Source organism: Phalacrocorax aristotelis, chromosome W (genome assembly GCF_949628215.1).
Source record: "Phalacrocorax aristotelis chromosome W, bGulAri2.1, whole genome shotgun sequence".
Taxonomy (NCBI): domain Eukaryota; kingdom Metazoa; phylum Chordata; class Aves; order Suliformes; family Phalacrocoracidae; genus Phalacrocorax; species Phalacrocorax aristotelis.
Window position 1 is genome coordinate 10,675,099 of NC_134310.1, and position 24,373 is coordinate 10,699,471.

The window sequence follows — 24,373 nt, forward strand, 5'->3', positions numbered from 1 at the left end:
CTCCTAAGTGTGTGACTATTGACTCATTGCACACCGGGCGACGAATCCGCTTTTCGGACAACACTAGTTCGGAAGAGGCAGGCCGACTTTACCCACGTGACCTGGAACAGTAGCGACCTAATGTGCAGGGCGAGGGAGGGGAAATAAGCCTTACGTCTGCCGTTGGAGGTAGTGTGTAGTGTCATTTCCGGGGACGCTTGTAACGACCTCAAGCAACAGGAACATCCGGTTCAGAGTTGGGGAGGGTTAGTCGGTATTGTGGAGTTTGTGGTGAGGATGGCGTTGTGGTCTTCCTCCTTTCAGGGTCTTGGTTCGGTTGAGGAGGATGAGGAACGGGAATTGACTCTCACATCTGTCCAGCACCTGTCGGAAACGCAGGTACATCTGTTCCCGTACCGCTTGTCATGCCGTTTTCTTGTCCTGCTGAGTTTGTACGGGGCTCCTTGTGCTCCTTCATTCCTCCGGCGGGGGGTCTTCGGCCGCACGTGCCAGTGGCGTGGGTTTCCGTTGCTCGACCGAACCTTAGGTGGAAGCACGCGTGACTCCAACCGCTGGGAGACTACGTTGACAGTGCCTGCTCCTGCAGGGCTCGTGCCTAGTTTCAGCTCTCTGGGTTCTCGGGGAAGGGCTTTTGACTATCAGTTTACAAAATCAATTTACAGAGAGCCAGATCTGTTTTGGGCACGTGTACTTTCTTTGTGCTGTGTGGTGTAAAATATGAAATGAAACCACTGAAGAGGTACAAAGATGTGAGTCTGAGAAATGATTAAACTTTTTTTTTCCCCTTAAATAATAACTGAGTCTGGTGCATTGCGGGTGGGGGCGTAAACAGGCATGCGTAAATGCATGCTTATCCTGGATCTGTTTAGCTATCCTTGGATGTATCAGAAAGGACTTGTGTAGTAATGCTATAGGTAATATTGGAATTTGTCACCAGCCCACTGTCACAGGCAAAACAGTCTCAACTCAGGGAATTTTATTTCATTTACTTTATTGCCAACTGTTACAAACTCAATTACTGATTCAGGTATTGAGGGGAAAAGAACCCCACAATTAAACAAACAGGGAAACACCTTTTCTCTCCCCTTCCCTAGGTTCAACTTCAATCAAATGCCTCCCTGCTTCCTGGTCCCAAATTCCCTTGTTTTTGCTGGGTTATGATCTGGTGACAGGTGGCACAAGGGAGGTTGGGGTCATCTGCATAATGGTTTCTTTCTGCAGCTCCTTGCTGCTTACTCATTTTCTTTCACCACTCCTTGCTTCTTACTCATTTTCCTCTGCTCTAGCATGGGTTCCTCTATGGGTTGCAGGCCCTTTGAGAGTGTGCCTGCTTAGGCATGGCTTAACCACAGGATGCAGTCCCCTCAGAGCGTAGCTGCTCTGGTGTGGAGTAATTCCTTTCAAGACTGCATCTCCAGCTGGTACCTATATTGTCTCCTTCCATTTCTCCTCCCACCAGCAGCTGCCACTCTTTATTAAATATGTTTGAGCAGAGGCACCAGATGCGCCAAGTTTTGGCGTGCAATGGATTGTTTACATCATTTTCAGAGTTGGCTGAAACTGGCTATGACTGGCATGTAGCAGTACATGGCCTCTTCCTGCGCAGGTCACCCCTGCAGCCCCCTGCTACCAAAACCCTTTACTTTATGCCCAATACATTCCACCCTTTTCCTCTGTGAAACACATATTTAAGAACTGTTTGAACATACATCCATTATAAACTCTACTTTCAGCATCATCATGATCTTAATATGCATACATTATAAACTACATACACTACATGCAGCAAATTACTGCTGCTTTCAGCAAATTACTTGGGTTGCCAAGGGAATGACAACTGGGTCTATCCGAGTACATGCAACAACATTGGGGTCAGTAGAGTGTGCTGTAGTTGGCTCCCTCCTGTGCAAACTACACTTCATCCTGTTCCAAAAACCCAAAACTTTCCTGGCCCATCTGTCCATCTGCAGTGGATAAGAAAGTAAATCCTGAGGATGGCAAGGGCATCAGGTAGTGGGTACCAACCCTGTCTGTTCAAACTGAGGCTCCCTTCCACTAGAGCTAGGCATGTCTCTCCTCCAGTTGTTCCATGAATCACTGCTACACAATGAGGGCAATAAGATGCACTCAGTGCCAGTATCCACTAGAGCACCATATTCTTGAGGCAAAGGGGTGCTTGGCCACCCTACCTAGATAGTCCAATAAATTCAGTTATCCCCATCCCCTGCCAGGCCAGTGCCACCTCCCCCAAATGCAGTAAATTCAAATCAGTTGTCAGAACAGTATGTGGTCCAGAGATGGGGTGTCATGGTTTTAGCTGGGATAGAGTTAATTTTCTTCACTGCAGCTGGCATAGTGCTGTGCTTTGGACTTAGTATGAAAATAATGTTGATAACACACTGATGTTTTAGTTGTTGCTAGGTAGTGTTTACACTAGTCAAGGATTTTTTCTAGCTTCCCATGCTCTGCCAGGTGCACAAGAAGCCGGGAGGGGAGGGGGCACAGTTAAGAGAGCACATTCAAACTGGCCAAAGGGATATTCCATATCATGTAATGTCATGCCCGGTATGTTAACTGGGAGGAGCTGGCGGGGTGAGGGAGGCAGCAACTGCGGCTCAGGAACTGGCAGCGTTGGTTGGCGGGTGGTAAGCAGTTGTATCATTTGTGTTTCTGTTTTTTTCCCTTTTCCTTTTTATTATATTATCATAATAATTATTATTATAATATTATCATTATTATTTTATTCTAATTATTAAACTGTTCTTATCTCAACCCACAAGTTTTCTTTTTTTTTTTTGCTTTTGCTTTTCCGATTCTCTCTCCCATCCCAGAGGGGTGGAAGGAGCGAGCAAGCGGCTGCATGGTGTTTAGTTGCTGACTGGGGCTGAACCACAACATGAGGGTAGGAGAAGGCAATGTTTTAAATGAAGTCTGACCTCTCCCCTGTTCTTGCAGTTCCTTACCTTGCAGTGCTAGATCTCTAAAGGGCCTTCCATCCTGCTGTCATATCCTCTTCCTTTTCTTTTGACAACATCAGTAACTCCCAGCATGTAGGAAGCAGGTATGCAGGTTTCCCATTCTTTCCTGATGATTTTCCTGAGGTTAACCATACTACCATATCCTCAGTATTTTCCTTGGCCATGCTGCTAATCTTGCACTGTTCTTCTGGCATGTTCCCTCCAGTATGGTACATATAGGTCACTCCTTGATCAACAAGGCATCCCACCAGGTTGTCATGTGATACCAGATGGGTGTTAGTAAGTGTGTCTAGCCATCAGAGCTTTTGGGCCATGGTGTCAGCGATGACCACCTTTTCAGAGTCCCTCCCTTCTCGCTTGTAAATACACTCCAGCAGTCCAAGCAACTGCAATTGATTACTCCCTTCTTCCCAGGCCCTCCATGGGGTTATATCATTTGCAGAATTGGGCCACTGTTCAGCATATCCCTCCATCAGCCAGTCTCAAAGCCCTCCTTTACACAGGGCTGTGTTTGCAAGTGGCATGGGCCCCAAACTCCCCAGAGCTCTGCTCATTTGAGCTATTGGCTGTATCCCAGCAGCTCTGGTTTCTCAGCACCATCATAGCTACTGCAGGGGCATCTCCCTGGGGTGGTGTCACTGAAATTGGGAATAAACCTCGTAACACCAATGTAGTGTTAAAAGGCAGGCATTCTTTATTGCAGCGCTGGATGCACAGGGGATCGCTCCTCCAAGCGTGCATACCTTACACACTCTTCTCGTGATTTATAGATCAAAAATATACATATTCATTTTATCCATACATATTCAATGCTATTCTCTTTGGTGATTAGTACGAACTTGCTTGCTTCACATGTAAATTATTGCGCAGGCTCAGTTGTCCTTTCCCATTGTTCTCTTTTGGGTAGGTGGTATTACTTGGGTCGGTGGTCCATGAGTCGGTGGTCGCGATCTCCCCCTGCTGGAATTACCTTTTACCTACTTGGCTCTTAATCTTGGCAGTCCTGGCCAGTTTTCTCAGTCCACTACACAAAAACACATTTTGTCATCTTTTTCTGACAGAAGCACATTGTGTATCATTTCGTTCACATTAATGATTACCTAGGGACTAAAATACAGATCAACGGATACACTGATTCGTACACTCCATGTTCCCATAATATAACAACATCCCTGGTTGAGTAATTTTATCACTTTGGTTACAGTGGCAGCTGTAGGTGTCCTGCATTTCTATAATTTCACTCTGAGTAAAGGACTGCTGAGTGCTCACGCTCTGGGGAGCAATGCTCCCATTTCCATAGGTCTGCTTAAACACACTAACTTTCAAAGTCACTCCAATTATTCCTATCCTAGGCTGTGCCACATCTGATTGTTGCCTGTATTCTCCACCAATACTTTCATAGGCAAAACAGTCTTGACTCAAGGAATTTTACTTCATATAATTTATTGACAATTGACACAAACTTTATTACCGATTCAGTACTGAAGGAAGAAAACATAAACCATTATTAAACACTTAAGGAAACAGTTTTCCTCTCCCTTCCCCAGACTCAGCTTCAGTCAAACACCTCTCCTCCCTTCTTCCAAGTCTCAACTTCCCTTGTTTTTGTCAGGTCACCCTCAGTCCCTAACAATTCCTTCGATGTAGTGACAGGTGGCACAGAAGGTTGGGGTTGTTGTGTAATCGTTTCTTTCTACTGTCTTGCTTCTTACTCTGGGTTCTTCCACAGGCTGCAGTCCCTTTGGGGAAGTGCCTGCTCTGGCATGGAGCACCCTTCCAAGGGTGCATCTCCAGCCATGTTCCCAGCAATGTCTTTTTCCATGTTTCCCATCCATTTTTCTTCCTCCAGCAGCTGCTGCTCATCTCTTAAATATGCTTGAGCAGAGACGCCATGTGCTTCTCTGGCTGAAGTTTTGGCATGCAATGGGTTGTTTACATCAGTTTCAGAGCTGGCTGGAACTGGCTGTGACTGGCACAAGGCAGTTCATGGCCTCCTCCTATATAGGTCACCCCTGCAACCCACTGCTACTGAAACCCTGCAATTTATACCTAATATACCTACAGTAACAGTTGAGCATTTTACAAGAGCTGGAGTGTAGGAGTTACTCAAACATTCTCATGATTGAAAAATAAACACTGATACAGTGCATTTCTCTGTAGGTGTGAAATCTTCTCTAAATGACTAAATCATAGTCATAGAACAAACTAGGTTGGAAGGGATGTTTGGAGGTCTCAAGTCCAACCCCCTGCTCGAAGCAGGTTGCTCAATGCCTCGTTCAGTTGAGTTCTGAATACCTCCACAGACAGAGTTTTCACAGCTTCTCTGAGCCCCTGTTCCAGGGTTTGACCACCCTCCTGGAAAAAAACTAATTGGAATTTCCCTTGTTGCAGCTTGTGTCCATTGCCTCTCATCCTGCCCCTGTGAGCCTCCAAGAAGAGTCTGGCTCCATCTTCTCCACATTCTCCTATTAAGTAGTTGTTGACAACAATAAGATTCCTCTTGAGTCTTCCCTTGTGAAGGCTGAACAAACCCAGCTCTTTCAGCCTCTCCTCATATGTCACATGCTCTAGGTCATGACCATTTTAGTAGTCTTCTGCTGGACCTGCTCCAGTATGTCCATGTCTGTCTAGTATTGGGGAACCCAGAAGTGCACACAGCACTTCATATGTGGTCTCACAACTGCTGAACAGAGGGGAAGGATCCCTTTCCTGGAACTGCTGGCTACACTCTTGCTAATACAGCCCAGGATGCAGTTGGCCTTCCATGCTGTAAAGGCACACTGCTGCCTCATGTTCAAATTGTTGTCCACCAGAACCCCTGGGTCCTTTTCTGCAAAGCTGCTTCACAGCCAGTTGGCCTCAGCCTGTACTGTTGCATGGGGTTATTCCAGATGCAGGACTTGACGTTTGCTCTAGTTGAACTTCATGGGGTCCCTCTCAGCCCATTTCTTCAGCCTATCCAGGTCCCTATAAATAGTAGACTGGCCCTTCAGCATATTGACCATTCCCCCCAATTTGGTATAATCCACAAGCTTGTTGTGTGCACTCCATCCCATTCTCTAGGTTCTTAATAAAAATATATACAGTATCAACCCCTGAGGGATGCCACTGGAAATCAACCAATGGTTAGACATTATACCACTAATCACCACCTTATGAGCCTGGCAGTCACTTGCAACAAAAGCCAGGGTCAAAATGAACAGAGGATAGCCAATGAATAATGGGCAGGGAGAATGACCACTGAAAGAATGGATATGGAGAGTGATTGACAAATTATGGATAGGAAGAATAGTGTGGGACTAATGGACAGGGAGAACGCCCAATGAATAATGAATATGTAGAATAGATTCTGACATATAGGTAGGGTAATACTTCATAAACTTGAACAGTATGGAGAGCCTTTCAGTATCATTGCTATACCTGCAGATGTAATGTGTCTAGAGCCTTTTCTTACCCCTATAACTTTTGCCAGCACTACGAACTGTTTAAATATTTTAAATTTAATTTAGAACTACTAAAGAACATGCAACTTCTGTGTATTGCAGAAATGGAATGCAAACCTCACAAATCTGTCCCCTCAGCGTGGCTCAGTTAAGTTCAGTAGAGACATTTTTTAGGAGAACTGTGTATTTTTCTCCTTATTTATTTCTTACTGACTCTTCCTCTGCTCCAATAAGAGAATCCCTTTGTTTTGCAAACCACTTGCTGAGTGGCTCTGTTTCTCTAAAACTCTGTCCCCATTGCTCACAATATTCCTTTTTCTGGGGAATGTGGTTACTTTCCCTTTTCCTCCTGAGGCTTGTGGTTACTACCGAAGGTTGAGGATGAATCAGTAGACATAGTAACCTTGTTACTAATAAGCTAACTTTTTAAAAAAAATTTTTTTTTTTGCTGGATAACCTAAGGCACCAAATACAAGGTACATACTAATGAAGAGAAATTGGCTATATTTTTTTAAAGTGAAGGTAAATTCACCTATCCTTTGTTTTGACCTCCTAACACATGTGAAAATGACGAACTGCCATCTTCATTTGGACTTTACTACATGTTAGGGTGAAATTAGCTGTCACCAAATTGAACGTGATCAGGCAATGTGCCCTTGCTGCAATGAAGGCTAATGGTATTGTTTTCCCGAAAGCGGGTTTATAAGAGAACAACCCCCCCTTGGAAAGAACAGGTATTGTATATGTTTAATTAGCATGAATCTAGACTCCTTTCTTTTTGATCAATCACTGTTTCATGTTTTAATATTTAACCTAAGCTTCGGGACAGGATATCTTGGCCATCAGCAATTATCCATTTAATCAAGGACAAGCGTTCCTTTTAGAAGAAAATTGAGGAGAGTTGGCAAGAGAAAATAGCCTTAAATTGTCCTTGCGTAACCCGTGACCATATATGGGTAAAAAGGGTTAGGGTACTTCATCTGTAAAGACCACCAAAGACCCCTGAAAAGAGGAAGGCATGTGCAGAAGAATCTGAAGCAGAGACGAGAGGAGTGACTTAATGCCATTACGCAACCTGTGTAGATTAGAATGAATATGTATTAGATAGGCAGAATATGTATGGACTTATTGTATAAATATAATGAGGTAGCCAGCTTTGGTGTGCTTGATTTGTGGAAAACCACCGAGCACCCAGGCTTGTGCAACCCTGAAATAAATTAGCAATGTCGTAGCAACGTCTCTCCTAAGTGTGTGACTATTGACTCATTGCACACCGGGCGACGAATCCGCTTTTCGGACAACAGGTTCATGTGCAAAACGCCAAAATACACACAGAGCGGAGGTATTTTATTCATTTCATATTTGTGCAAAGATGGGTGCTAGGTGGTAACTCCACAAAGCTAGCACACCGCACCAAGAAACTACATGTTATTTATACAGTTAAATGTGTCAGTAACAGCTAATATTCACACCACCCCCAGCTAGTCATTGGTTAGTTTCTTTCTCACTTCATCTTAAAAGTACACTCCCTTTAAATTTGCCACACATGCTCAGAGAGTAAGGGGCTTATTTGAGTAGGGGGTGTTCTGGCCTATGGGCATGATTTTTAGTATTATAATGAGGATGGTTCACCTAAAGGACACCTAGTTTTAGTTCATGCAGTCAAACTGCTGCTATTGTGGATTCTCCAAAATGACTGGATCAGTTGTAAGATTAAATTTCCTTTGCAGACAAATACTGAATATAAAACTATCATCTTGGCATAGTCAGATTAACAACGTTTTCTGAGGGGGTTCTATAACTATCCTTGTGGGGAAAATAGGCACTTAATCTTTATGTAGACAAGTTCTGTTTCCTAAGCACAGTTCATCGAGGGTCTCTGGTCAATTGAAGTCTAACTTCTCCAGTTGGGGTGGAGGTCCATTTATCTTGAGCAGGCCTTGGTGCCCTTTTTACCTGTGTATAATGAATCCAGGAGTCAATTCCTTCTACCTTAACCACAGTATGTGTCTTCGATAGTACAGTATAGGGTCCTTTCCCCTTTTCTTTCAATGTCTTTCCAGTCTTTCCAGGTTCGTACATAGACAGTGTCTCCTGGCTGGAATGGGTGGACTGGTGCGTCCAAGGGAAGAGAAGTCCTTTGATTTAGGTACCTGTGTAGGGAAGACAAAGTCTGCGAGAGAGAAATCAAATATTCCTTGATGGCAGCCTGTCCTCTTATATGCATTTGGTCTCCCTTGACGTTTAAAAGGTTTGTGGGATATGCTTTCCCATATACGATCTCAAAGGGGCTTACCCCCTCCTTAACCCTAGGGGCTATTCAAATTTGCAAAAGAGCTAAAGGTAAGGCTTCTATCCATTTAAGGTGTGCTTCCCGGCAAAGTTTAGAAACTTGCCTCTTGAGGGTCTGATTCAGCCTTTCTACTTTCCCACTAGATTGAGGCCTCCAGGGGGTGTGTAGTTCCCACTTAATCTGTAAAAACTTGGAAATTCCCTGTACTACTTCTGCAATAAAATGAGGCCCATTGTCAGAGGAGATACCTTCTGGAATACCAAATCTAGGAATAATTTCTTTCAATAAAATCCTAATCACGTCTCTAGCTTTGTTGGTGCGACAAGGGAAAGCCTCTGGCCAACAGAGACAGTATCTACTAATACCAATAGATATTTATACTGATTACATTTAGGTAATTCTGAAAAGTCTATCTGCCAGTATTCCCCGGGAGTTATTCCTTGTCTTACAAGTCCTCCCATACTCTTTTTCATGATTTTTGGGTTATTAGCACAGCAGACAGTACCTTTTTTTCACCACAGTATCTGCTATAGTTTGCATCTTGGGCCCAAAAATGCTTCTCTTAGCAGTAAATACCAGCGCAACTGCTCCTGTGTGCGCTTCTTGGTGTAGCCTTCTAAGTAAAATTTCCATCATTTTCTCAGGAACCAATAATTGTTTCAGTGGCATCACCCACCAACCTGGATCGTTTTTGGAGCAATCCAATTGCTCTGCTAACTGGATTTCTTTCTCAACGTATTTTGGTGGAGATAGTTCTAAATGAGATCCTGGAATTAAGGCTCCTTCAGGGCTACCTCTTCAGCTAACCGATCCACTTTTCGAAGATCTTTTGCAACTTTGCTATTTCCCTTTTGGTGAGCTTTACAATGTAGTACTGCAACCTCCTTTGGTTGGAGACCTTCTTGCAGAAGTTTCATAATTTCTGTTCCATATTTTATTGGAGCCCCTTGTGAGTTTAATAGCCCTCTTTCTTTCCAAATTGCCCCGTGTGCATGTACCACTCCAAATGCATATTTGGAATCAGTATATATATTAACTCATTTCCCATGACTCAGTTCTAAAGACAATGCAACTTCTGTGTATTGCAGAAATGGAATGCAAACCTCACAAATCTGTCCCCTCAGCGTGGCTCAGTTAAGTTCAGTAGAGACATTTTTTAGGAGAACTGTGTATTTTTCTCCTTATTTATTTCTTACTGACTCTTCCTCTGCTCCAATAAGAGAATCCCTTTGTTTTGCAAACCACTTGCTGAGTGGCTCTGTTTCTCTAAAACTCTGTCCCCATTGCTCACAATATTCCTTTTTCTGGGGAATGTGGTTACTTTCCCTTTTCCTCCTGAGGCTTGTGGTTACTACCGAAGGTTGAGGATGAATCAGTAGACATAGTAACCTTGTTACTAATAAGCTAACTTTTTAAAAAAAATTTTTTTTTTTGCTGGATAACCTAAGGCACCAAATACAAGGTACATACTAATGAAGAGAAATTGGCTATATTTTTTTAAAGTGAAGGTAAATTCACCTATCCTTTGTTTTGACCTCCTAACACATGTGAAAATGACGAACTGCCATCTTCATTTGGACTTTACTACATGTTAGGGTGAAATTAGCTGTCACCAAATTGAACGTGATCAGGCAATGTGCCCTTGCTGCAATGAAGGCTAATGGTATTGTTTTCCCGAAAGCGGGTTTATAAGAGAACAACCCCCCCTTGGAAAGAACAGGTATTGTATATGTTTAATTAGCATGAATCTAGACTCCTTTCTTTTTGATCAATCACTGTTTCATGTTTTAATATTTAACCTAAGCTTCGGGACAGGATATCTTGGCCATCAGCAATTATCCATTTAATCAAGGACAAGCGTTCCTTTTAGAAGAAAATTGAGGAGAGTTGGCAAGAGAAAATAGCCTTAAATTGTCCTTGCGTAACCCGTGACCATATATGGGTAAAAAGGGTTAGGGTACTTCATCTGTAAAGACCACCAAAGACCCCTGAAAAGAGGAAGGCATGTGCAGAAGAATCTGAAGCAGAGACGAGAGGAGTGACTTAATGCCATTACGCAACCTGTGTAGATTAGAATGAATATGTATTAGATAGGCAGAATATGTATGGACTTATTGTATAAATATAATGAGGTAGCCAGCTTTGGTGTGCTTGATTTGTGGAAAACCACCGAGCACCCAGGCTTGTGCAACCCTGAAATAAATTAGCAATGTCGTAGCAACGTCTCTCCTAAGTGTGTGACTATTGACTCATTGCACACCGGGCGACGAATCCGCTTTTCGGACAACAGGTTCATGTGCAAAACGCCAAAATACACACAGAGCGGAGGTATTTTATTCATTTCATATTTGTGCAAAGATGGGTGCTAGGTGGTAACTCCACAAAGCTAGCACACCGCACCAAGAAACTACATGTTATTTATACAGTTAAATGTGTCAGTAACAGCTAATATTCACACCACCCCCAGCTAGTCATTGGTTAGTTTCTTTCTCACTTCATCTTAAAAGTACACTCCCTTTAAATTTGCCACACATGCTCAGAGAGTAAGGGGCTTATTTGAGTAGGGGGTGTTCTGGCCTATGGGCATGATTTTTAGTATTATAATGAGGATGGTTCACCTAAAGGACACCTAGTTTTAGTTCATGCAGTCAAACTGCTGCTATTGTGGATTCTCCAAAATGACTGGATCAGTTGTAAGATTAAATTTCCTTTGCAGACAAATACTGAATATAAAACTATCATCTTGGCATAGTCAGATTAACAACGTTTTCTGAGGGGGTTCTATAACTATCCTTGTGGGGAAAATAGGCACTTAATCTTTATGTAGACAAGTTCTGTTTCCTAAGCACAGTTCATCGAGGGTCTCTGGTCAATTGAAGTCTAACTTCTCCAGTTGGGGTGGAGGTCCATTTATCTTGAGCAGGCCTTGGTGCCCTTTTTACCTGTGTATAATGAATCCAGGAGTCAATTCCTTCTACCTTAACCACAGTATGTGTCTTCGATAGTACAGTATAGGGTCCTTTCCCCTTTTCTTTCAATGTCTTTCCAGTCTTTCCAGGTTCGTACATAGACAGTGTCTCCTGGCTGGAATGGGTGGACTGGTGCGTCCAAGGGAAGAGAAGTCCTTTGATTTAGGTACCTGTGTAGGGAAGACAAAGTCTGCGAGAGAGAAATCAAATATTCCTTGATGGCAGCCTGTCCTCTTATATGCATTTGGTCTCCCTTGACGTTTAAAAGGTTTGTGGGATATGCTTTCCCATATACGATCTCAAAGGGGCTTACCCCCTCCTTAACCCTAGGGGCTATTCAAATTTGCAAAAGAGCTAAAGGTAAGGCTTCTATCCATTTAAGGTGTGCTTCCCGGCAAAGTTTAGAAACTTGCCTCTTGAGGGTCTGATTCAGCCTTTCTACTTTCCCACTAGATTGAGGCCTCCAGGGGGTGTGTAGTTCCCACTTAATCTGTAAAAACTTGGAAATTCCCTGTACTACTTCTGCAATAAAATGAGGCCCATTGTCAGAGGAGATACCTTCTGGAATACCAAATCTAGGAATAATTTCTTTCAATAAAATCCTAATCACGTCTCTAGCTTTGTTGGTGCGACAAGGGAAAGCCTCTGGCCAACAGAGACAGTATCTACTAATACCAATAGATATTTATACTGATTACATTTAGGTAATTCTGAAAAGTCTATCTGCCAGTATTCCCCGGGAGTTATTCCTTGTCTTACAAGTCCTCCCATACTCTTTTTCATGATTTTTGGGTTATTAGCACAGCAGACAGTACCTTTTTTTCACCACAGTATCTGCTATAGTTTGCATCTTGGGCCCAAAAATGCTTCTCTTAGCAGTAAATACCAGCGCAACTGCTCCTGTGTGCGCTTCTTGGTGTAGCCTTCTAAGTAAAATTTCCATCATTTTCTCAGGAACCAATAATTGTTTCAGTGGCATCACCCACCAACCTGGATCGTTTTTGGAGCAATCCAATTGCTCTGCTAACTGGATTTCTTTCTCAACGTATTTTGGTGGAGATAGTTCTAAATGAGATCCTGGAATTAAGGCTCCTTCAGGGCTACCTCTTCAGCTAACCGATCCACTTTTCGAAGATCTTTTGCAACTTTGCTATTTCCCTTTTGGTGAGCTTTACAATGTAGTACTGCAACCTCCTTTGGTTGGAGACCTTCTTGCAGAAGTTTCATAATTTCTGTTCCATATTTTATTGGAGCCCCTTGTGAGTTTAATAGCCCTCTTTCTTTCCAAATTGCCCCGTGTGCATGTACCACTCCAAATGCATATTTGGAATCAGTATATATATTAACTCATTTCCCATGACTCAGTTCTAAAGACAATGCAACTTCTGTGTATTGCAGAACTGGAATGCAAACCTCACAAATCTGTCCCCTCAGTGTGGCTCAGTTAAGTTCAGTAGAGCCAGGCGAGACAATTCTCTCTCTAGTAATTTCTTGGTCTTTTTGGCTGAAGTTGTTGGTTAGGGAACTAGCCGTGGCCCAGGCGGAGTTTTTAAATTGATATTGGCCCAGACAAGGGTTGCTCTCTAATTTAATAGAGAGTCCTCTCCAAACAGATGATAGATAGGAATTACTTTCTGCTGGTGCTACTCTAAGATTAGATCCAAATTTATGATATAGAGGAAAACAGTTCTCTATCCCTTTACTATGTTTGCCTTGGCTACAGCTGTGCAAAGCACTGTACGTTTGACACAGCTACAAGTTTTTTGGGTATACTTATACAATAGTCAAATGTATGAATACAGCACATGACAAAATAATGAACCAGTCTCAAATCAACTTGGGTGTGTTAATGTGCTAGTAGTGGGTTTCCCCAGTAGATGTACAGGGAATCCTGGGACCACAGGATATACTTCCACAAGTAGCTCCCATTCAATGGCTTCACTACTATTGATAGCCAAGCAAGTTAAACTGGAGTGTTGTGGTTTAAACCGGCAGGCAGCTAAACACCACACAGCTGTTTGCTCACTCCCCCCCAGTGGGATGGGGGAGACAATCGGGGGGAAAAAAGTAAAAATCGCGGGTTGGGATAAAGACAGTTTAATAGGACAGAAAAGGAAGGGAAAATAATAGTAATGATAAAAGAATATACAAAACAAGTGATGCACAGTGCACTTGCTCGCCACCCACTGACTGATGCCCAGCCAGTTCCCGAGCAGCGGACCTCCGGCCAGCTTTTTGCCTAGTTTTTATATACTGAGCATGGCGTCATCTGGTATGGAATATCCCTTGGGTCAGCTGGGGTCAGCTGTCCCAGCTGTGTCCCCTCCCAGCTTCTTGTGCACCTGAAAAGTCCTTGACTTAGTGTAAACACTACTTAGCAACAACTAAAACATCAGTGTGTTATCAACATTATTCTCCTACTAAATCCAAAACACAGCACTATACCAGCTACTAGAAAGAAAATTAACTCTATCCCAGCCGAAACCAGGACATGGAGCTAGATATGTCTACATTTGCTACAAGCACACCTCCAAGTGTAACGCAGGCAAGGGCCAAGAGCCCCAGTCTTTTTCATCTTGACAAACTCACTTATGAGCCAGACCCCTTTACAGTTTTTACTAGGATGTGGCTCTGTAGATGTCCAGTACACGGGAGTAGGAAAACTTTTATATTGACCGTACCAATTTTTTTTATTAGGGGAAAAAAAAAAAAGGATTTTTGCTGAAAATAACATGACCTAAATTCTTTTTATGTGTTTGTATGCTTAATTTTCCCAAAGCCAGAGCATGATCTTTCATAATTCTCCCATGATACATCAAAGAATACTGTAGGTTGGAAGGGACCTCTGGAGACAGATGTTGACCTGCTGGATGCACCTACTTCTAGCTGTGCCTTCCCCCCTCACTGGAAGAATCAAGGAGAACACCACTTGAGCTCCAATGCCTTTTGACCTTGTCCCCAGAGCTCTGTAGACACTCTGATACATTCAAGGTCATCCCTTGCAATATCGCTGCTGCCCACATGGATGAGCAGCAAGAGGTAATAGTCCAAGGGCTGGACAAGTGTCACGGTTTTAGCTGGGATAGAGTTAATTTTTCTTCACTGTAGCTGGCATAGTGCTGTGTTTTGGACTTAGTATGAAAATAATGTTGCTAACACACCGATGTTTTAGTTGTTGCTAGGTAGCGCTTACACTAGTCAAGGACTTTTCCAGCCTTCCATGCTCTGCCTGGTGCACAAGAAGCCAGGAGGGGAGGGGGCAAAGCCGAGAGAGCTGATCCAAACTGGCCAAAGGGATATTCCATATCATGTGATGTCATGCCCAGTATATTAACTGTGGGGAGTTAGCCGGGGAAGCAGCGATCGCAGCTCGGGGACCGGCAGCGTCGGTCGGTGGCTGGTGAGCGGTTGTGTCACTTGTGGTTTTTTTTTTTCTTTTCTTTTCTTTTTTCCGGGTTTCATTTCTCTCTCTTGTTATTTTCCTTTTACTATATAATAATAATAATAATAATAATAATAATAATAATAATAATAATAATTCTTATTATCATTACCATTATTGCTAACACTATTTTATTTTAATTATTAAACTGTTCTTATCCCAACCCACGAGTTTTCTTGCTTTTGCTGTTCCGATTCTCTCCCCCATCCCACAGGGGTGGGGCGAGTGAGTGAGCAGCTGCGTGGTGCTTAGTTGCTGACTGGGGCTAAACCACGGCAGTCCTTTTCGGCGCCCAACATGGGGCACAAAGGGTTTGAGATAATAACAGTTGCTGGTCACAGCATCGACTGTGTTCTCAATATTAGTTTATCCTATCTGCACTGTGCTCTTGTATTTGCTGTGCCCGTTAAAGACTGGTGTCGGTTCTTGTAGTCTGCTGTGCTCTGCAGTGATTAGCGATATTTTGCCTGGGAGAGTTGTTATTAAAACACTGGCCTTGAGTTTTATTTGGTATTTGAGTTTTCTATTGGAGCCGTTACTGTACGTCGGGTACCACCTCATGGAGACAATTAGCAATTATACCTCCTCCTCTGAGAGTTTTTTTTTATGGAGGAAATAAAGAATGGCACCTTAGCTACCCTCTTCTATAATGCCTCCCCCGTCTTTACAACAACTTTTCAGTATCTTGAACATCCTTGGGTAGTTAAGATATATCTGCTGTTATTTCTTTGGCAGATTGTTTCACTTCTGTCTAAGGTTAAAAAGCAATTTAAGAATATCATCCAGAGATCTGCCCCGAGGCTCGATAGTTATGAGTGGCACGGCATGTGGGATAGTATGGGCAAATACCTAGGACAGTGGGCACCTCCAGTGGTCTGGAACTTCACCCCTGAACAAGTGCAGAATCCTGAAAAACTAGTAGAGTACTTGGAGGAAGTATGTTGTCACCCCGGCAGCTCCAGAGAGACACAGGTCACTGCAACATGCTGGGGCCTGGCCCATGCGTACCTGTTGCTGTACGCTTCTATGGGAGAACTTATCTTGGGCCGCATATCTCCGGGACACAAGGCTCTACCCACCCTGGGGACAGTGATGCACAGACATCAATATGATGGATACAAAAATGTCCGTTTATTTAACTGCGTCACACGCTTATATAGCTCTTGCGCTTCCTGTTCCTGCCACTCCTATTCGGAGGAGTCTATCTTTCCGTCACAGCCCGTGATCTTCCGGTCGCCGATCCCTGTCTGTTCCCCTACATCTCCCCCTCCCCATGCTGCTAAAAGTTCTACAAAGCTACTTGCGTAAGCGGATACATATTGCGGTCAGGTCTATATTCATGTAACTCTTGCAGGCGCTCCCTGATTTGTCTTATAACACAGCATAACAATGGCAGCCCACAAGTAACCATGGTTACTACACACAACAAGATCCCCCCAATTATTACTATCCAATCCCAGTTCATATCTCTCTTTTGCCACCCTTTCCCAGTGTCGCTCTCGTTGCAATATTGCTTGCGATCTTGTCAAGGAGCTCATTTCTTTTCCCAATGGTATGGCTAGCATGAGGATCCATGTCAGCAGACCCTGCAAAGAGACAACTCAGAGAGGGATTATTCATTGTACATCCTTGCACAGTTCTGCTTTCACACACTTTGCAGGCACCCGTTCTATGCGCCCTTCATTCTCAACCGCGGCGTAGCCCCTCCCCAGGCATCTCAGTTTCCATCCTCTCTCCCATTGCTCACTGCCTGGGAACCTTACTCATACCTGCGGATAGCGCTCGCCTGCTTGAGCTTTGCCAAAGTGCTTCTCCACTTCTGTAACTTGCTCCTGCCCGCGTATAAAATGATTAAGCGAATATAGTGCACGCATTAAAATAGTTTGCTGAGCTGCTACGGGTATAGCTCCCTTATACCCCTACCCCTCCCCAAGCTGTATTATCTTTGCTTTCAAGGTGCGATGAGCGTGTTCAACTATTGCCTGCCCCGTGCTATTGTAAGCAATGCCATGTTTTAATACAATATTCCAAGCTTTACACCATTCTTCGGTACTTCGAGCCCGAAAGCATGGTCCATTGTCTGTTTTTATCTCGGTGGGCTTTCCAAGCCACGCCATCACCGTGGTCCAATGCGCAGTCAAGTGCGTTGCGGTCTGCTTCCGATGTTGAGTAGCCATGATGACTCCACTATATGTATCAATTGTAATTGCCAGGTGCCTTCCAGGGGCCAACTGTGGACATTCAGTAAAGTCAGTCTGCCAGATAGCATTTGCTTCCAGTCCTAGAGGGTTGACTCCTGCTTCCCACAATGGCGAGTGCTGACAGTAAGGACAGGTGGCTACTACTTCTCTTGCTGCTCTTATTGAGATGCCACACTCCTTTGCCAAGGCTTTAGCACCCAGGTGCAGTTGTTCATGCAGTTTCTTCGCCTCCGTCAATGTCCAGACTCCCACGGCTGCCTCATCAGCCATGCGATTCCCCTCAATCAGTGGTCCAGGCCCCGTCTGATGACTGCGAATGTGAATTACTGTCACAGTTGCTCCTCGCTGCCATAAAGCAACCTCTAGCATCAAGGCAATTTCCGTGTGTGGTACACCCTCTCGTTTCATGGACATGACTAATTTATACACGTATAAAGAGTCCGTGCACACATTTATATGTCGATCTATATCCTTTTGCAGGGCCATCTCTAGCGCTTTCGCTTCTAGCCACTGCACACTTTTACCCCGCTCCTCATACGTCTGGCGCATCCAACTATTCCCTTCTTTCCACACTACCGCCGCTCTGTTCGTCTTCGAGGAAGCGTCTGTGAAATATGTTGGTCCTGGGTGAGGGGTATCCAAAACTCTACTATCCACACTTAAATCCACCACTTTGGCTGTCTCGGCCCACCTCTGTACCGTGCCTGTGACGATTTTTCCTGGGTACGAGAATACCGCCAATTGTATATCCTCTTCACTCTCTACCACCTTCCGCCATTTCTCCCCATTCCACGGCACTGTCAGCTTATCTGGCTCCTTCCCAAAGATTCCCTTGCTTTCCCGTCGCAGATGCCAAATCATTCCCCCGGCTACCTTGACTTTTGTGGAGAATGCATCCTTGGGAACCTTCTGATATACCCATCGCAGTGGTTTTTCTTCCCCCGCCTGTATTTGATATAGCAATCCTAATCCTCCACCGGCGGTCAGAATCCAACCTGCGATTAATTCCTCCTGAGGGTCCCACCGCCATACTCCTTCCTTTTGCATTCGACGTTCTATCATCTGCAACTGCTGGACTGCCTCAGGGTCTAAACTCCTGGGCTCCCATGGGTCGGTCCCTTTCAGCAACGCATAGAAAGGTTGCATCTCCTCACCGATGACGCGCACAAACGTCCGCAACCACTGCAGTGCTCCTACCAGCTTCTGTACATCGTGTAAATTTTTAACCTTAGGTGTAAGTTTAATAGGCTGAGCTTGTATGCAATCCCCTTCTATTCTAGCACCCAGAAATCCGCACACTGGTCCTCGCTGTACCTTTGCCTCAGCTACCTTGAGGCCCTGTCCCTCAAGGCCCCTTTGGGTGTCTGAAAAGACTTGTTCACACAACGCCTCGGTGGGCGCAGCTATGAGGACATCATCCATGTAGTGGATCATGTAGATTCTCTCCTGATGCTGTCGCCTTACTTGCTGCAATGCAGAAGCCACATACCTCTGGCAGATCGCTGGAGAATTTTTCATCCCCTGCGGAAGTACTGTCCACTGCCATCTACTACCTGGTTCTGCGCGGTTCACCGCAGGCAGAGTAAAGGCAAATCTCTTTCTATCATCTGGAGGTAGCGGAATACTGAAGAAGCAGTCTTTGATATCTAAAACAATGACTCGCCATCCTCTCAGGACAGCACTCAGATCTGGTAGGCCGGGTTGGAGAGGCCCCATGTCCTCCATTTGCTGATTTACTGCTCTAAGGTCATGCAGCATCCTCCATTGGTTTTTATCTTTCTTTTTTATAGCAAATATAGGGGTGTTCCAGGGGCTCATCGAGGGCTCTAGGTGCCCCGCTTCGTGCTCTCGTTTTACTATAGCTCTTACAGCCTCTATTTTCTCTGTTCTCAGGGGCCACTGCTCCACCCAGACGGGCTGTTCGGTTTTCCACACCAACTTGTGCTGACGAAGCCCCTCTGAGGCAGTGGCCCCTATGCTAAATTTTTCAACCCGATCCCCATCTGGGCAAGGGCGTCCCGCCCCAACAAGGGGCTTGCTGCCCCATCTGCTACTAGTATGGTCACTACGGCCGTGAGGAGCTTCCCTGCCTCCTCGTCCATGACTTCGAGTTTCACAGGGCAAGTACTAGTCCTCGTCTGTTGTTCTCCTCCTACCCCTATTATACTTTTTCCCATGGCGAGGGGCCAAGTTGGTGGCCACTGTTCGAGTGGCATCACTGTGACATCCGCCCCGGTATCCACTAACATTCCCAGGCATATCCGTGCCGGGCAACCCGGCTCTTGCGGGGTAATCGTCACCGCCGCCATGGGTCTCTTGTTACAGCCTATGACCAAGGCCACGCGGGGGCCGTAACCTGCAGATCTTGCTGGTTCTGCTCCCCTGCCTGAAGGTTCACTCCCCCTTGGCCCGCTACGGTGGGCCAAGCTCCTGGCACTGGCACCATGATGGGGGCCATTTGACTCACAGGAGGCGCGAATCCCCCTCGCTTCGCCCTCCTTTGGACGTTTCCCGGCTTTGTGGCTGGACAATCTCTTGCCAGGTGTCCTGGCTTCCCACACACCCAGCACCTCCCTACTGGATGCGCTCCTCCTCCATTACGTCCTCCCCTTTCCCCTAGCGGGCACCCAGCTTTAAAGTGCCCTTGCCGTCCACACAAGTGACATCTCAGCCCCACCCCGGCCGCTTGCACCAGCACCCTTTCTTCGCTTCCACAGTCAGGGTTCTGGCAGATGTGCGCTCCCACACCGCCATGCTGATTCAACGCCTCCTGGCGCAAGACATGCCTGATGGTTTGACCCAATGATGCCCCCACCGCCAGGGTGTGGAGGACATCTTGTGTCTGCGGATTTGCTTGACTTTGGAGGCAATCCATAAGGACTACATCCTTGGCTGCTGGCGGCAATTCTGATTCTATGATGGCCTTCTGCAACCTGTCACAAAACGTTGTAAATGGCTCTGCTAGTCCTTGCTGTATCTTTTGCCAAGGTTCCGCTCTTTTTTTTTTTTCTTTTTTTTTTTTTTTTTTTTTAATACCTGCCCACTTCGCTATACGCTCTACGGGAACTCTCCGTTACCGCTTGCAGCTCCCTGCCCCTCCTCCAGGAGCTATCCAGACAGGGAATATCCCGGGCATCTCTATCCTTACTCCATCGAGGCTACAATCTCTGGCTATCAGCCGCCAGTTAGGTAACTCGACTGACTGTCGCTGGGGCGCACCCTTCGTTAAGAGTCCTGTCTGCCGCCGAGTTACTTCCCCTAGTGTGCGCATAGCCTGCTGCAGCTGCCGCAGCACATCCTCCGCGGACCCCTCCGGAGCTGCAGCGCTTCGGACCTCCACTTTTGGCAATCTCTCTCTTCCCTCACTCTGATTGGTCCTCCGAGTCCCTGCTGCCTTATGCCTCTTTTTTGCGTGCTGCAGGCAATCTGCCCCATCTTCCCACATGTGGACATCGGTTTCTCCCCCAACTTCTGATTCGCTGCTACTCGAGGTTGATCTATACCCATCCTGTCCTCCCCTCCAGGCACCCCAATCCTCCTCCTCGCCTGACTCCCATCTCAAGGGTTGCCCCGGGAGCCAGTCTCGAGGATCGGGCAGAGGGCGGTGCCGCTGCCGGCGCTGATCATCCTCCTCCTTCCGCTCCGTCACTCCCGCTGCGTCCGCCGCTACGTCCCCCTCCCCGCGCGCAAGTACCTGCGCCAAATCATCCCAGGGGTATGCAGGGGGGGCGTTCCAAAGGTCCTGTTGGCTCAACAGGGAACACCGCCGCTTCCCGATCCGCCTCTTTGGGAGCCTCAGACTGAGTAGTTGGCCAGGCTACTCCGTCTGAACTCCCCGCTTCTTCCCCATCCCCCGCGATGCTTGCCCCTGTCTGCGTCCCCACTGCCCCTCCTGGGTCTATTTCCGGGCTACTGTCAACTGTAGCACCGTGCAGGCACAGCCGCGCCTGCCGCCACGTCTCCTGATCATCCCGAGCTTTCAACAGTAATCGGTGTATCTTTCCCCAGAGCTGTATGTACTGGGGTTTTCCCATCATAGCCCTTTCAGCTAACTCCTCTTTAATTCTCACCCAATTATCTTTATTAAATATGTCTGCAGGACTCCGTATGAGCCCCTGCATAATCATCCATTGGATGATCATTGAGGTAGGCGCCTTCGAAATCGAAGTTCCATATTCCTTCCCCAATCCCTTCAGTACCTTTACGACTGATTCCATGGCGCGCCCGCCGTCCTGCGGCTCACTGTCCCACCCCTGCGTGCCTCAAGCTATCATTTCCCCCCAGCGAACTTGCCATGTCGCCCCGCCGATCACGTCGGGGTCACCACTTGTTGCCGTACACTTCTATGGGAGAACTTATCTTGGGCCGCATATCTCCGGGACACAGGGCTCTACCCACCCTGGGGACAGTGATGCACAGACATCAATATGATGGATACAAAATGTCCGTTTATTTAACTGCGTCACACGCTTATATAGCTCTTGCGCTTCCTGTTCCTGCCACTCCTATTCGGAGGAGTCTATCTTTCCGTCACAGCCCGTGATCTTCCGGTCGCCGATCCCTGTCTATTCCCCTACACGTACCGAGCCCTGCTCAACAGTATTCAGTGCTCCCAAGAGGAAGAGAAGGCCTCTGGATCTAAGAAGACAAAGAAAACAGCAGGCACTGAGGCCACTCCAATTCCGATGACAGGCACCGTGGCTACTCAAGCCCCCACGACAGGCACTGCAGCTGAATCAGAGAATCAACCCGTGCCAGTATCAATTGCCCCTATACACAAGAAGAAATCTTGGAAGAGAAAGTCAACTCATTTAGAAAGAGATGATGAAAGAGTAGGGCCATCACGAGGAGAGGAGGAGGAAGAGGAAGAACTCATAAACGAGGCAGAAACCACCTGATCCCTATCCTTGAGTGAGCTGCGAGATATGCGGAAAGATTTCAGCCGTCATCTAGGTGAGCACATTGCCACCTGGCTGCTCCGATGCTGGGATAACGGGGCCAGCAGTCTGGAATTAGAGGGGAAGGAAGCCAAAAAAATGGAATCCCTTTCTAGGGAAGGGGGCATTGACAAAGCGATTGGAAAAGGGGCACAAGCCCTCAGCCTCTGGAGGCAACTTCTGTCCAGTGTGAAAGGCAGGTATCCCTTCAAGGAAGATGTAATATATCGCCCAGGAAAATGGACTGCCATGGAGAAAGGTATCCAGTACCTGAGGGAATCAGCCATGCTGGAGGTGATTTATGGTGACCTGGAGGATCAAGAGTCATCCAAAGATACAGATGCACACGACCCATGTGGCAGAAGCTTGTATGAAGCGCACCATCGACGCATGGAAACTCATTGGCAGTAATGTCCTGGAAAGATGACGAGGCACCAACAGTGGTGGAGGTGATTGATAGACTCCGAGATTACGAAGCAAATCTCTCTTCCTCCCTCGTCTCGGCTGTGGAGAAACTATCCTGAGAGGTCCAGCAACTCAAAGAAGATAGGTCCTACTCCCCACCTCTATGGGGTAGTGCCTCAGCCATTAGGAATAAGCATCCCTTTGCTCAGAGAGAGAGGATATACACCACAGGCCACCCTATGGTTCTACCTGCGTGACCACAGAGAGGACATGAGGAGGTGGGATGGCAAGCCTACCTCGACACTAGAGGCACGGGTACGTGAGCTGCAAGGAAGAGCAGTCACTCAGGGAGGTTCTTCCAGGAAAGCTGCTGCTCCAGTTTCCAGTGAGAAGGTCCGCAGACAGAGGAGCAGAAGCGCTGACTTTATTTCTGAGCGTAATAGAGAGACTCTTGATTCACATTTACAGGAAGTGAGTTGCGAATGCCATGATCAAGACTAGAGGGGCCCTGCCTCCAGCCAGGTGGAGGAAAGGGACAACCGGGTTTACTGGACTGTGTGGATCCGATGGCCTGGCACATCACACCCACAGGAGTATAAAGCTTTAGTGGACGCCGGCACACAGTGCACCTTAATGCCATCAAACTATATAGGGGCAGAACCCATCCGTATTGCTGGAGCGACAGGGGGATCCCAAGAGCTAACTGTATTGGAGGCCAAAGTGAGCCTAACCGGGAATGAGTGGCAAAAGCACCCCATCGTGACTGGCCCAGAGGCTCTGTGCATCCTTGGCATAGACTACCTCAGGAGAGGGTATTTCAAGGACCCAAAAGGGTACAAGTGGGCTTCTGGAATAGCTGCCTTGGAGACGGAGAGAATTAAACAGCTGTCTGCCTTGCCCAGTCTCTCGAAGGACCCTTCTGTTGTGGGGTTGCTGAAGGTCAAAGAACAACAGGTGCCGATCGCCACCACAACAATGCACCAGCGGCAATATCGCACCAACCGAGACTCCCTGATTCCCATCCATGAGCTCATTCATCGACTGGAGAGCCAAGGAGTGATCAGTAGGACCCACTCACCCTTTAACAATCCCATATGGCCAGCGCGGAAGCCTAATGAAGAGTGGAGGCTTACAGCAGACTATCGTGGCCTGAACAAAGTCACTCTGCCACTGAGTGCTGCCGTGCCGGACATGCTAGAACTTCAGTATGAACTGGAGTCCAAGGCAGCCAAGTGGTATGCCACAATTTATATTGCCAATGCGTTTTTCTCCATTCCTTTGGCAGCAGAGTGCAGGCCACAGTTTGCTTTCACTTGGAGGGGCGTCCAGTACACCTGGAATCGACTGCCCCGGGGTGGAAACACAGCCCTACCATTTGCCATGGACTGATCCATAATGCACTGGAACAGGGAGAAGCTCCAGAACACCTTCAATACATTGACGACATCATCGTGTGGGGTAGCACAGCAGCAGAAGTTTTTGAGAAAGGGAAGAAAATTGTCCAAATCCTTCTGAAGGCCGGTTTCGCCATAAAACAAAGTGAGGTCAAGGGACCCGCACAGGAGGTCCAGGTCTTAGGAATCAAATGGCAAGGTGGACGTTGTTAGATCCCAATGGATGTGAAAAACAAAATAGCAACCATATCTCCACCAACTAGCAAAAAAGGAAATACAATCTTTTATAGGTGTTGTGGGTTTTTGGAGAA

At 46.3% G+C, this 24,373-nt stretch overlaps 1 protein-coding gene across 1 annotated transcript in view; it reads left to right on the top strand.

Moving 5' to 3' along the window:
- Positions 1-238: 238 nt before the first annotated feature.
- Positions 239-24,373, top strand: part of LOC142049492 (hsp90 co-chaperone Cdc37-like 1) — a 42,583-nt gene continuing 18,448 nt past the window's right edge. The window contains exon 1 of the mRNA XM_075077257.1: positions 239-378. Within this exon, the coding sequence (XP_074933358.1) occupies positions 277-378 (102 nt within the window). The 5' untranslated portion in view covers positions 239-276. The remainder of the gene's footprint in view (positions 379-24,373) is intronic.